Raw genomic sequence first — 15,562 nt, 5'->3', positions numbered from 1 at the left:
CAGTAGGACAGTTGGTCTGACACAAGGTAGTCTATCATAGCTGGAAGCAGAAATTGCCACCTTCATTTTAAATGTAGGACAGTAAAGATCATGAAGAGTTGGATATGGATCTTAAATGATTTCTTCACATAACATTTGTAAAATTATTTTCAGTTTTCTACAGTGACCTATTACTTTTCCAAATAACTATATGTGAACAAAAAGTTGGTTACGTCTGTCAGGATCCCATTAAAATATGAATGTTTTAAGTATATACTTAGAGATGGACCTCTGCACTTCCCTAATCTTAATGACTTTTTTTTAAACATGAATTACAGAGGCAAATATCTTTGTCGGAAAACAGAAGAAAAGAACTTCTCCAGAGGATAATCGTGGAACTTGTTGAATTTATATCTCCCAAAACCCCTAAGCCTGGAGAACTTGGTGGAAGAATATCTGGGTCAGTGGCTTGGAGAGTAGCCCGAGGTGAAATGGGTCTAGAGGTATTTAATTCATTATAGCATCATAATCTTTTCACTTGACTGCTTCCTATAGTGTGGTCTTTACTTACAGAAAAATGCATTCGCCAGGACCTTTCAGTTAACTTTTTACAGTAATTGTGAAAAGACATAAACGTTTGAAGAAAAGCAATAATTGATTGACATAGTATATTCACATGCAGGAGTAAGGAAAGCATTTTAAAATGGGATTTTCCTATGTAAATTTTTAGTATAGTATAACTGTTACTAAAGTACGTACAGAAAAAATGCACAAATTCTAAGTGTGTATAGCTTAACAAATTTGTGCAAATTGAGCTTCCATGTAACCACCAACCAGAGTGGCAGATAGGCCACCAGAATCCCAGGAATGGCCATGAGTTCCCTTCCGGTCACTTCTCCCACCACTAAGAGTATCCATTATCCTGGTTTCTAACCTCATAGATTGATTTTGCCTATTATTGTGCTTTATGTAAATGGCATTGTACTATATGTACTCTTTGGTGAAGAGGTTTTTTCTTTTAACATTCATGAAATTCAGACTTGTTGCTGCATGGTTATGGCACATTTTTTCTCACTGATATATAATATGTATAAATGCAGTTTATCCGTGCCACCATTGATGGGCATTTGAGTTTCTAGGTCTTGGATGTTAAAAGTTGTACTGCTGTGAACATTTATATACATGTTTTCAGTGAACGTATTTATGCATTTGACTTTGATGTATACCTAGGAGTGGAATTGCTAGGTCATAGAGTAGGAGTATGTTCAGTTTGGGTAGATATTGCCAAGCAGTTTTCCAAAGTGGTTGTGCCAGTTTACACTCTGACCAGCAGCGAATGAGAGTTTGTCACATATTTGCCTGTAGTTGGTATTGTCTTTTTCATTTTAGCAGTTCTGGTGGTGTGTATTATATTGTGGTTTTACCTTGCATTTTTGCATTTACCTTGATGACTAATGAAGTTGAATGCCTGTCCTGTAAATTTTTGGATATCATCTTTTGGGAAGTGCCTGTTTAAGTTTTTCAAAATAAGATTTTATACATTTTAGAAAGGCTTGTTTTACCTTTTTAGAAATTTTTTTACAGTACAATGAGACAAATAATAGAATCTGGATAATTCAGTGAAGGAAAGTGTGTATTTCTTGTTATTTACTTGCCTATATCTGTTATTGGCTAGAAATGATCATTGCTGCTGTGATTACTATTGCCAAATTTATATTAAGACATTCTCTCTTGATTAATGTCCCCAAATTAAATAATGAACAATGGACATATGCCTGTAGTTAGGGGCTAGGTGAGAAGCAATGTGTCTGTAATGAACAGTAAGAAAGTAGAGTAGACTGTCCCTTGCCCTTAGGGAACCTAAAGTTGACTCATAAATGTCTAAGAAGGTATGTAATGAAAAATGCTTGGAAGGAAAATACCCACCACAGTATCATATCAAACAATTCCAAACAAAATAGAGTTTTATATCTACTTTTTCTAGATTTGCCATTGTTGCAACTAATTTCTCCAATAAAGGAATATGTCCAAAATGGGTTAATTATCCCCAGTAAACTTTATGTTTGCTTTTTAATTTACTTCATCATCTTTAGGAAGCAGTTGGAAGGGTTGGTTCAGCCATAGAATTACACGATCTAAATTCAACAGATAATTCAAATCACTGCTGATGCAGTGCAAGTTACAAGTATAAATCTAAATGAAGCCAATTTAAAAGAGCTAATTTAATTCACAGCTGTGTTCAATTTAAATAAAACGTCGATATTATTTAGGTCTTTATTCTTTTTTCTTTTTATGGATGGATGTGCTTCCTCTTGTATGGCATATAAGTTGATTAAACTTTAAAAATATGAATTGGGTCATATGCCTGGATTGTCTTCCCTTTTGAATTTTTTTTTAAAACTTCTGTTACTGGAGACCATTAGGGCCATGGATTTAAAAAATCATTTTCCTCTTTAGAAGTAGATGTTCATTTTAAAAGTTAATTGAAAAATGTTAGTCCTAAAAAATTATGGAACTCTACGTTGAAATCATTTGGAAAAAGAAGGAAACATTGGTGATATCATTTCAGAAAGAAAAGTTTATCTTAATCTTAGAATTAAAAGATTTTATGAAATATTAATGTTATTCTGAATCTAGATTATTCAGTTGCATACACAATTACGTTCAGTAGCATAAATATTTTTCTTTTCTCTTTGGTAATTAGTTATCCTTTGTTAAATAGTAGATAATGCTACTTTTGAATTTTATTTCCATTGAGTTTATGTCAGCACCCTAAAATATTTTTGATAAAGAAGAAAAGAATTGGGGAGTTTTGTTATATGCTTGTTTTGAAGTTATAATCCGTAATTATAAATCAATTTCTAAAAATAAGCTTTTTTTTTTTTTAAACCTTTTTAACAGTGATATTCATAGGTTCTACTAGGGAATTCTGTTTTTCATACATTTTATACTACTGTTTAATAATTCCAACAGTGATATATACACACACAAACATTATTTTTTCTCTTTTTGTTTCTAAGATGTTTTATATTTTGCTTATTGATTGTTATGCATTTGAAGTTTTCATATTGTTTAATACCTAGTACCCAATGTTTAACAAGAAAGCATTGCCTACTATTCTGATTGATTAGCAAATACTGTGGCAAGACATTGACACAGACTAGAGCACTGGTTCTCAGTGGTGGTTGATTTCGCCTTCCAGGGGATATTTGGCAATGTCTGGAGACATTTTTGGTTGTCACATCTGGGCGAAGGGGTGCCACTGCCATCAAATGGACAGAGGCCTGGGCTGCTGCTAAACAACCTGCAATGTACTGGGCAGCCCTTACTACAAAGAATTAATTGTCTGTCCCAGATGCTACTATGCCCATGTCTAAAGGATAGGGACCAGTGTTTTAGTGGCATATAAAGATGTGGGATAGGGGCGCCTGAGTGGCTCAGTCGGTTGAGCATCCGACTTCGGCTCAGGTCATGATCTCACAGCTTGTGAGTTCGAGCCCCACGTCGGGTTCTGTGCTGACCGCTCAGAGCCTGGAGACACAGATTCTGTGTCTTTCTCTCTCTCTCTGCCCCCTCCCCCGCTCACACTCTGTCTCTGTCTCTCAAAAATAAATAAATACTAAAAAAAAAAATTTTTTTTTAAGATGTGGGATAAATGTATCATCTTTCTCAAACTTTAGATTCACTCAGTGATTTCAGATTTCTAGGGATTGATTTTCATTACAATAAACATGGATTTATTTGGGGGCTAGGATGCAAATTTTTCCTGGAATTTTAAGGTAAAACATGAGCTTCACACATGTAGAAGTTTGTTTCAAGCTCTGTATCCCAGGCACTCTCCTACCTTAGAGTATCAAGAAAGGACACTGATGAAATGGCTTTGAGGCCTGAAAGAAGAGAAAGAATCAAGTATATGGAGAGTAGGAAAACAACATTCCAGATAGCAGGAACAGCATGTCAAGACCCTGAGGCAGGAACTAGCTGGACCTTTCTGAGGAGCTAATGGAAGACTACCATGAGATTGGTTTGAGAAGTAAGCAGGGAATAGATCATTAGAGCCCTGTTAGCCTTGGTAAAGGTTTGGAGTTTAAGTACAGTGGGAAGTCATTGGAGTGAGCTAAGCAAGAAAGTGACATATCCCAATTTACATTTCTAGAAAATCACTTTCATTACTATGTGGAGCTTGGATAGGAAAGGTAAGAGTTGATAGCTGGGAGTCAACTTTAGGAGACAACTGAAGGAGTCCAGTTTGGAGATGTTGGTGATAGAAATGAACAAAAGTAAATGAATTTAGGTTGAACATAAATCACAGCAATATAAATCAGAGCTATGGTTTATACTTCTCATTTTCTGTTTAGTAATTTTTGGAGCTATACCACATCATACTAATCATATTTAACCTATAAAATGTTTTCCAAATTTTTTAATGGCACCAACTCTTCATTTTCAAGTTGAAGGAATCTCTTAACCACTGGATGTAGCAGTTCTTCATATATAGTCTTCCATTATGTTGAAAAACTAATTCTGCTTTCTTTTTAAGAGAAAAGAAACCCTGCTCATTCCCTCTGAAAATGAGAAGATTTCCAAACAGCTCCACCTTTGTTATAATATTGTGAAAGATCGTTACGTCCGAGTTTCAAATAATAATCAAACCATTTCTGGATGGGAGAATGGTGTGTGGAAAATGGAATCCATATTCAGAAAAGTTGAAACAGACTGGAACATGGTAATTTCCTGCATGAAGCTGTTTAAAAACTTTGTCATTGTTTTTAAACAAACATAGATTGGCTTCATTTTTCAGTTGTGTATAATGTGAAAACTGATATATCAAAAGTACTTTTAGTAATCCTTAAACCTGTAAAAGAAAATCCTGCTCCCAACGTTTAATCAGAAGTCCATAAGACAGTTGTGCATTTATATCAAGGAAGCATCCATTTTCATCAAAGAGGCTGAATTTAATTCATTCATGGGGAAAAAGAGTCACATATATGACCAACTTGTGACTGGTTTTTTGCATGAATATATAAAATACATTGTTATTTAATCCTTTCACAGATACTTGTTGATTGCCTACTAAATGCACATTTAATCCTAAATCCCAAGAGCTAAGCATTTAACATGCTTTCATTTCATAAGAATGTGGATGATTGAACAGTAATACTGGCTATTTCTTCTTTGTGTCCTGAAAAAGAAAGAAATGGATGCTGGACTATAGTATTTCACTTATACCAGCTTGCACATTGTTTTCACATGTTCCCAGTTAATAGTAAGAAGCTTTGCTTTTAAAGTGTCCTACCACTTAGACACACACCAAAAATAAACTCAAAACTATTCACATGACCTCAGCAGATCTAACCATATTATTGATAGATTTTCATAGGAATTAGTGAACTTAGAGGGAACTTTTAAAGTTAACTTGCCAGGATGTTTGGGAAGGGAAGTTGCTCATTTGCAGGACACATTGGCTAGATTTAAAGAGCGAGTCACAGGTTAGCAGCTACTAGTGTATAGGAGCATCTACAATATGCTTGTCACCGTACTAGGCATTAGTCAGAGTGCAGAAGACGTAAGGGTAAGATCCCTGCTTTTTTTTTTTTTTTTTTCCAGTCATAAGTTTTTGTTGTAAAATTTACCTTGGTGCTTGTTTTGGTGACCTTTTTAAATTACACTAAGAATAACTTGCCAACGTTAATAAAATTGTATAAATTATTCCTCTTGAGTTAAAGAAGAACATAAAAATAGAGCAAGGTGAAAATTTAAATTTTAAGATATGTATATCTATAATTGATTATACAGTTAATGAGGAAGGGTAAACTTCTCTGGAAGACTATCCTTAGCCTGAAAGTTCTTCTGAACAGAAAGCAGGATAGGATAGACATGTTATTTATCCAAGGACTAAGCTGTCATTGTGGAACTAAAGAAAAAGTATGCCTTTTTCCTAACCAGCAGTGTTAATGGAGAAAATTAATGGAAAAAAAAAACACTGACATGCTGCAGAAGATGTGATGTGATGTGATGAGAAGCAGGTCGATTCTGTCTTATTCACTCATTTGTTCATCAGCAAACATTTACTGAATGCCTGTTATGTCAGGCATTGTTCTTGGCTCCATGGATAAAAAGATAAAGATACGGTTTCTGCCCTCACAATCTAACAGGGAAAGCCGAAGCACAAACAGCCATCTTACCCAGGATGCAGAGTGCTATAATAAGGATATCAACACATTGCTATGGAAACACCAAGGAGGGAGTAATTAGCTCTGGCTGTGGGAGTTGGGGATAGCTCTGTAGAGCAGGAGACATTTGAGCTGGACGCCGAAGGATGAGTAGGTGTTCATAAAGCAAGGGAACAGTAGGGGAAAAGCATAGATTACATGGCATGTTTTGAGTTCTCTAAATAGACCATTGTGCCCAGAGGGTATACTGTATGAGTAAGATTTAAATAATGTAAATGAGATGCAGAGGCCATTAAATAAAAAAAGGCTCCTACTCAATTAAAGTTTATGCCTTGATTTACCTTTACAAGGGGTATCACTTTTTAAAAGTTGAATGAATCTTTGTCCAGTTATAATATTTAATAGTAAATGAAGAAAAATAGTTGAATCTTAATTACCCCTATAGAGTCTAATAACTCAGAAGTAATATATTGCCATTGAAACAATGAATTTTCCACCTAGAAATAAGTCAATATTTTTAGTTTTGTACTAGCATGTTTCCAATTAGGGATTCTCTAGGTCCACTAAATAGAAGAAGAAACCTAACCTATCTATTTCCCACCACACCTTTCCTCAGTAACCTCCAGCCTGGAATCATGACAGCACATGCAGCCTGCTCTCAGATATTTAGAACAGATTCTTACCGTCTCAAAGAGCTAGTCTCCCAGGTACACAGAGACTTACTGAATTTTACTACTTAGCAAATACATTGTTCAGTGATGTCTAATTTGGAAGAAATATAAAAAGCTGAATCAGGAAAACCAGTATGCCTTTTAGGAGGCGGGTGACAACACCTTGATAAAAGTGTTAATAGCTTCCTAACTAGTCTTTCTGCATCTGCTCTGTCCCTTCATAGTTGTTTTCTATGGCGTAAGGCAGAAAAGCATTTTCCAAACCCCAGTCGTTACTGAGTGCTCTTAGGACAAGAAACAACTCAAGTCTCTTCTGAGTCTGGCCTCTGCCTTCTTGGCCTCGCCTTGCTCCATGGTACCCCCTTGCTCTGCATTGCAGCTGCATTGCCCTTCTCACCTCTCCACAGGACTTCTTTTACTTTCCTTTTTGTTAGATTCACTTATTCCTTTCCTTCGAGCTTGGTGTAAGCCTCACTCCCTCCAGTCCCAGCTAGCTGGATTCATTTCTCCCTTTATTTATTCACTGTACCATGTACCCCTCCTTCTTGACATTTATTCAACAAATATAATAGATTATTTGTCTCTATCCTACCAGATTGTAAACATTCTCGTAGAAAAGACTTTGTCTTTCTACTCCCTTGTCCTCTCAGTATGCATCTATCTAGCATAGTGCCTGAGAAATATTTAGTAAAGATGGCTGGATGCAAGAAAGAATTTTTGAATGCAGATGGCGTAAATTCTATACCACCCTCAAACTGTGTAGGGTATCAAAAATAATCTATCTTCATTTGGATTGCCCCTTGCATGTTTTTAAGTACTTTGCATTTTTGCAAAGTATTGTTTTTGTCAGTAGAGTCATTTTAGCACTTTTTGGGGTATGGCATTAGTCATTAGTCATTCAGTAAGTGTGCATTGTCAGACATTGTGCTTGGATGTGATACGATGTGCTTGGATGTGCTTGGACATGATGTAATGTTAAATTAAGAGTCAAGCATCAAGGTGAGCTTAGACTAGTGAAGGAAGAAGACATGGACCAGCTGTTTAGATTGGTGAGATGACTGGTAGAAGAATATGGGTCTGTATATGACTCCAAGGGAGAGAAGACAGAAGGAAGAGCCACTCTCCCTTCTTGATTCAGAGATGACCTTGCAGAAGAACTAATATCTGAATAGGCTTTTAGAGAAGGAGGCAGTGGACGAGTTTCTCAGTGTGGAGACAGGATGTAGAAGGGAGCATGAGATAGAGCATGTGCAAAAACACGGAGGTGAGAAACGTCTGGTATATTCAGGGGAAAGTAGTAGGGAATATGGAGGAGAATGGTGGGAAATGAGACTAGAGAGGTAAACAGTGGTCAAGTTCCAAGGAATTTGATTACCTTGCAGTTATGTAACAGGAAACCACGAGAGATTTCAGACAAAGGAAGGACAAGATCACACTAGTGATCAGAGGTAATTCAGAGGCTGCCGGTAGGAGAAATAGGCAGAGTATAGAAAGATACTAATGCAGTGGGGACTGACCAATTCATGTTTGATTTCAGTGATAAAATGGAATAACCGAAATAAGATTAATGAGCAATACCAACCAGTCTATAAGTATTAAATTAAAATCTCTTGAAATATAGCTGTTCTTTTAGGTATCTGTAGGCATGACTAACTGTAGAGTGCTGCACAGTAAACTTAATTAGAGTTCATCTTGACGGGCAAAACAGAAGAATCATTTTAAGAGTATAGTGAAGAACAGCTTCAACAGTGCAGCACAAACCTCCAGAAAACCATAACAGTGGACAAAACAGCCTGGCATGTAGTAATCAGACACCCTTTAAGTGAAGATCTGTAGGATGTGAAATACATAAAGCATAAAGAAGCTGACATGCAAATTGTTCTCAATCTTGAAAATAGTGGTTACAGCCATAATCCAAAGGACAAGTTTACATTGTGTACATTGTTAGGGGCAAAGCTTAGACTTTCCAGCCACAGACAGACTGGTCTTGTTCTCACCCACAGGTTGTGATCTGCCTGTTCTGTGTGTGCCTTACAGTTGCCAAAAAGGGACAGGGATAGGTCACCGGAGGGAGGGGTGGGGTGCTGTGTAGATTTCGGGTCTGTGGAAGGAAAACTCCATGACTTCTGATTTTATTGTCCCTGCTGCGAAAGTGAGGTGGCTCAGTAGTCCCTGAAATTGCAAGACCAAGCAGGTACAAGTTGCCCACAGCAAGTGATATCTATGCATTAAAAAACCAACATCCAAAAATTTGTCTAAGGTAACACTCAAGAAGTTAGGAGCAACCAGTAGTTACAAAAAAAAAATGGTTTGTTTTTTCATCTAGACAAAACAATTGAATATTTGAGAGCTTATAAAATACTTTTTTCTCCTAAATAAATTATAAGTACTGGTTCTGTTGCTATTATACAGAGAGGACTACGGTTGGGTGTTTATATAAATCTTACTGTTTTGGCATATTTCAAATGATCAAACTGAGTATACATATGCTTGGTAACTTCTACCTCTAAAAACGCTGAGTTAGGGGTGCCTGGGTGGCTCAGTCGATTGGGCGACCAATTTCGGCTCAGGTCATGATCTCACAGTTTGTGAGTTCGAGCCCTGCATCGAAACTCTGTAAGTATAGTTTTAAAAGTAAAATGAAGGTATTCGTGAGGAAATGTTAGGCTGACAGCTCAGAGCCTGGAGCCTGCTTCTGATTCTGTCTCTCCCTCTCTCTCTGCCCCTCCCCCACTCATGCTCTGTCTCTCTCTGTCTCAGAAATAAATAAACATTAAAATAAATTAATTAGTTAAATAAAAATGCTGAGTTAAAATAACTTGGTTAAAATGGTACAGAAAATATATTGTGAGAAAAAAGTGACATGAATTTTCAGTATCAGTAGTCTTTTATTTCCATATACTGTTTCTTTAGCCTGGGAGACCTTTTATTTTTTCACAATGTGTTTGAATGTTTATTTAAGCATTTAAGAGTTCAGTGATGAATTCCATCCTGTCCTTTAACTTTTTTGGTCTTAAAAGCTGATGCCTTTAGGACTGAAAAATGTAAACTATAGAACAAGCAGTTCTGTCAGACATGTTCAACAGCTATTGAAAACCTTCTTATGATAGTTAAAGTTGTGGCCCAGACCCCCTTGGTATAATTAAGATAATTCTAATCTCGGGGCACCTGGGTGGCTAAGTCGTTTAAACATCCAACTTCAGCTCAGGTCATGATTTCGCAGTTTGTTGGTTTGAGCCCCACACCGGGCTCTGCGCTGACAGCTCAGAGCCTAAAGCCTGCTTCGGATTCTGTGTCTCCCTTTCTCTCTCTGCCCCTCCCCCGCTCATGCTCTCTCACTCTCTCAACAACAAATAAACATTAAAAATTAAAAACAAAAAAAAAGTTCTGGGGGTAAGCTAGAAATTTGAAATTACCCTAACGTCAATCTTTCATATTTTACGTCCACACTTTGGCAAGGGGGGGACAGGGGGAGGGGGAGCTTTTATTAGACTACTGAGCTCTAAAAAGACTTAAGACATAAAATATATATATGTATATATATATAGAGAGAGAGACATATGTATATATATATATAGAGAGAGAGACATATATACATATATATAGAGAGAGAGACATAAATTTGAATGTATTTATTTGTCTTAAGATAATTTTCCCCTGGTCTTTCGTTTCTCTAGCCACCTTTCTTCCAATAACTGTTTGGCTCATCTTTTCCAGATAACCTCCTTTACTAGCCACTCCTTTGAAAGAGTAATTAAGCTACAGATAATCCCTGTAAATGGCCAGGAGTTTAGGTTTAATGCATGAGCCAGTTACTTGCTGTACATCCTAGACCATGCAAATGATAAGAAGGAAGTGAGCCTTTAAAAACATTAATTAGCATGAATAGACACTTCTCTAAAGAAGACATCCAGATGGCCAACAGGCACATGAAAAGATGCTCAACGTCACTCCTCATCAGGGAAATACAAATCAAAACCACACTCAGATATCACCTCACGCCAGTCAGAGTGGCCAAAAAGAACAAATCAGGAGACTATAGATGCTGGAGAGGATGTGGAGAAATGGGAACCCTCTTGCACTGTTGGTGGGAATGCAAACTGGTTCAGGCGCTCTGGAAAACTGTGTGGAGGTTCCTCAAAAAATTAAAAATCGATCTACCCTATGACCCAGCAGTAGCACTGCTAGGAATTTACCCAAGGGATACAGGAGTACTGATACATAGGGGCACTTGTACCCCAATGTTTATAGCAGCACTCTCAACAATAGCCAAATGACGGAAAGAGCCTAAATGTCCATCAACTGACGAATGGATAAAGAAATTGTGGTTTATATACACAATGGAGTACTATGTGGCAATGAGAAAGAATGAAATATGGCCTTTTGTAGCAACGTGGATGGAACTGGAGAGTGTGATGCTAAGTGAAATAAGCCATACAGAGAAAGACAGATACCTTATGTTTTCACTCTCATGTGGATCCTGAGAAACTTAACAGAAACTCATGGGGGAGGGGAAGGAAACAAAAAAAAAAAAGGTTAGAGTGGGAGAGAGCCAAACCATAAGAGACTCTTAAAAACTGAGAACAAACTGAGGGTTGATGGGAGGGTGGGAGGCAGGGGAGGGTGGGTTGATGGGTATTGAAGAGGGTACTTTTTGGGATGAGCACTGGGTGTTGTATGGAAACCAATTTGACAATAAATTTCATTAAAAAAATAAAATAAAAAATAAATAAAAACATGAATTAGGCAGTTGGAGAAAGATGAGCATAAAGTCATGACTATTCGTGGTAAGTGCAGTGTAAATGAGGAAAGGGTTTTTTTTCCAGGCTTATTTCAAAGAAATACATGATTATTGTGTGAGTTTGAACATCAGGGATAAGTGATTAAAGAGTCAGATTCTTGGGGCACCTGGGTGGCTCAGGACTGTCTCTCCCTCTCTCTCTGGCCTTCCCCTGCTTGCTGTCTATCTCTCTCTCAAAATAAAGATAAACTTTAAAAAAAAAATTTTTTTTAAGAAGTAAATAAAAAGAGATTCTCGGGGGTTGAGCCTGATTGAAATGGAGTTACTGTGAAAGACCAAGGCTGTGGATGTCAATGTTAATGTCCACATCTTCTAGAATGTAGATGAAACTATGCAAGGAAATGAGCTGAAAGCGGCCAGTAACCTTGGCTGCCTTAAGTAGTATACATTTAAAGTGGTAAGGATCACTGATAATGAAGGAATGGGGGCATACTATTTGAAGAGGCAAGCATGAATACTACCTTTTAAACCATTACTTAGCATTGACTGAGTTATTTTCTTGACTTCTCACTCTAGAAAAGCTTGTCTGAAAATCCACACTTAGAAAAGAAGATATAGAATAATTGCATTTAAAAGGATTCTTCATTTTCAGCAGGACTTCTCCTAAAGTTCATATTAAATGGCTGGGCTTTACTAATTTAAAAAAAAAATAAGATTTACCAAAATTTGGTTAGCATGCACCCCTTAGCGATGTACTTAACGGGGCACCTGTATCCAAGTTTCTTTCTTCCAGAGCAAAAGATGCTGTAGGAAAAATTGCTGACAAGATGAGAAATGTTACCAGTAAAAATCTCAGTGGGAAAAAACTAGGTGTTCAGAGCATCTGTATTATAGTACCCTATGGCAGTAAGACTTTGACTACATGTGTTTTCTACACTACTTTATTATGTCTGACAGTTCTTGCTCTCCCTCCTCCTTTGTAGGTATATTTAGCCCGAAAAGAAGGATCGTCTTACGCTTACATTTCCTGGAAGTTTGAGTGTGGGTCAGTTGGCTTCAAAGTAGATAGCGTTTCCATTAGAACGAGTAGTCAAACCTTTCAAACTGGAACAATACAGTGGAAATTGCGATCTGACTCAGCACAAGTAGAACTGTCAGGCGGTAAGCATTTAACTGGAGAATTAATCACGATGTATATAGTTAACACTCTGAAGAATAATCGTACTTATTTGAGGGTTCCATACCCAAGAGCCATTCGTACTCTGCAGTAAAAAATTAAAAAAAAATTTAATTAAAACTTGTATAACCTCATTCTGATAGAAAGGTTTACGTTTTTTATTGTGAAACACAAACGGATGAAGAAAGATTATTTCTTTGTTTCAAAGGACACATTCCCTCCCTAAGGAATCATTGTGTTTATTTTTTAAGGGTTGGTTTTTACCTACATGTTAGGCATATAATATATATAAGCTATTTCTTTATACTCTTTAAGTTACCAAAAGCAGAGTGTTAATTTTTTTTTTTCCTCCAACAGATAAAACTCTTCGCTCCTATCATGATTTTTCTGGTGCCACTGAAGTTATTTTGGAAGCAGAATTAAGCAGAGGAGATGGTGTTGTTGCTTGGCAACATACTCAGCTGTTTAGACAAAGCTTAAATGACCACGAAGAAAATTGTTTGGAGATAATTATAAAATTCAGTGACCTTTGAGAACCTGAACATTATAGAAAAGCTGACAATAATCAAAGATTTACTGTGTTCTAAAGTAGTCTGTGGGTTCAGTGCATGCTTAGTTGGCTGTTTGCTACCCTCTGCTAGCCTATTTCTTTGGCTAGCTGTCCATCTTGTACCCCTCAGGAAAATATATCTTTGTACTACGGACCATCGAAACCTTGAATTAAAAGCTCCCTTCCATATGTGACTGTAATTTGAAGTAAAGTCTTATTGCCTCAATATGAGATTTTAATCTAAAAACTGTAAGTATAGTTTTAAAAGTAAAATGAAGGTATTCATGATGAAATGCTATTCATGATTATGATATAATCTTAAGCTAATAATAGTAATTTGACATTTTTTGATTGGCCATTAATTTCTTCATAAGTAATTCGGTTTCCTAAGATTTTTAATTTTTAATAAATGTGAAAGTATAGTATCTCATAAGTTATAATGCATGAACATTTTTATGATTGTAAATACATAGGCATTTAAGAAATAAAATGAATTATTTTGTCGTATCATTTTAGTGGTTACTTTGACTAAATAAGAATCTTTAATAAGTATGCCAAACATTGAAAACTGCTGGGATAGATAAGAGTTATGAAAACATTTAACACTGGCTGCATAAATTCAGAGATACATTATAAATCCATGTGTAGACACTTTAGAATATGCTTTACTTTGGAGTTTACTTTTGAGTATTTCTATCTACCTCATTGAATAAATATCTGTTCTTGTCTTTGAAACTGTGTAACTAGATTATGCAGTACATGCTGTTTCAAGAGTTTTTGGTGTGTTCCATGTAACCTCTCCAATTAAATGTATTAAGCATTTGTGTGCAAGTGTGGTGATAGTGCTGAAGGAGGCAGTGGTGAGAAGGGTAGGCTCCTGTCCTCTCACTATCTTTGTGATGTTCTACAAAGCGAGTTCTCAATCTTTTTTTTTTTTTTTTAATTTTTTTCCCCTAATGTTTATTTATTTTCAAGAGGGAGAGACAGGGCGCGAGCAGGGGAGGGGTATAAAGAGAGAGAGACACAGAATCCAAAGCAGTCTCCAGGCTCTGAGCTGTCAGCCCAGAGCCTGATACAGGGCTCGAACTTACCACAAGATCATGACCTGAGCCGAAGTTGGGCGCGTAACCGACTGAGCCACCCAGCACCCCAAGTTCTCAACTCTTCATACAAGGAAAGTACATTCTCAGAGATTCTCACTCTGCAACTCGTAGGACATTCATATGCATTATTAAAAATGCACTAAGATCCTGAACAAAGGTCTTATATTTGCTTTTTAATTGTAGTCAAACTGTTGAGGATCAGTTTCTTGCTAAAAAGTTACATTTCAAAAAAATGTTTTGTATTATCTAAAGTGATTTATTAGTAAGTCTTAAATATTAGGAAGTTTTCTGGAATTCTCCCTCCTGAGTCAGCTTCTTGTCATGGTCAAATACATAAAGTGGAAGAGACTTGACTCTTACCTGTCTTGAGGTGTCTGCTGTTGGCACATGAGTATTGTGATGAGCAGGTGGACCAACCCTCTTAACCTTTGTGAGAAAACCTAGAGGTTGGCAAGCAGCTTTGTAAAGATGGTAAGAAAAATGTCAGTACTTAACTGAATGTATCTCATTTGTGAAAAGGTACATTTGAATTTTTACTGTGGCCTTAAGCAGAAAAATGATTAGAGTTCAAATGTCGGATTTTTATAGAGTTGCAATGTTGAAGAGGAAAAGTAGTTGCACCTTTTTTAATATTTATTTTTAAAAGAGAGAGATGGAGAGGGGCAGAGAGTGAGGGAGAGAGAGAATCCCAAGCAGGCTCCATGCTGTCAGTGCAGAGCCTGGCACGGGGCTTGATCTGACCATGAGATCCTGACCTGAGCCAAAATCAAGAGTCGTACCCTTAACCGACTGAGCCACCCAGGTACCCCGTTGCACACTTTTTAAAAATGTATCCCGTGAGAGTCTCAACCCCAAGGGTATCCAGTACATACTAACAGATACTACACAGAACATTTTGGAAATAGTACAGAAGTTTTGGGACGAAACAATTCTCAGGGATGTGTGTATAAAGCTAAGTGACCGTCAATCGGTAAGGCAAAGAAGGGCTGCAGTAGGACAGACCCCTTCCGTACTGGCACGGAGGTAGAGCACAGTTTATGCAGCAGTCGCTTATGGTCAGCTCACTTAGAAGTATGCCGTGTGCTGTGCCCAGAGTGCACGCCAGAGCGCTGAGGGCATAACTGCACCACCTTCTTGAAACCGGGGCCGGTCGATGAGCCCTCTCCTG

General features: G+C 37.1%; 1 protein-coding gene across 4 annotated transcripts in view; it reads left to right on the top strand.

Moving 5' to 3' along the window:
- The window catches only part of NGLY1 (N-glycanase 1), a 63,797-nt gene extending 49,684 nt beyond the window's left edge, over positions 1-14,113 (top strand). For 2 of the 4 annotated variants that reach the window (XM_045436341.1, XM_045436343.1), the window contains 4 exons: positions 318-482; positions 4,520-4,705; positions 12,548-12,725; positions 13,099-14,113. In XM_045436341.1, the coding sequence (XP_045292297.1) occupies positions 318-482; positions 4,520-4,705; positions 12,548-12,725; positions 13,099-13,274 (705 nt within the window). In that variant the 3' untranslated portion in view covers positions 13,275-14,113. The remainder of the gene's footprint in view (positions 1-317; positions 483-4,519; positions 4,706-12,547; positions 12,726-13,098) is intronic. The other 2 variants (XM_045436342.1, XM_045436344.1) reach the window with 2 other exon arrangements.
- Positions 14,114-15,562: the final 1,449 nt, after the last annotated feature.

Source organism: Leopardus geoffroyi, chromosome C2 (genome assembly GCF_018350155.1).
Source record: "Leopardus geoffroyi isolate Oge1 chromosome C2, O.geoffroyi_Oge1_pat1.0, whole genome shotgun sequence".
NCBI lineage: Eukaryota > Metazoa > Chordata > Mammalia > Carnivora > Felidae > Leopardus > Leopardus geoffroyi.
Note: the sequence above shows the minus strand (reverse complement) of the source record. Positions and strands in the feature narration are given on the sequence as shown.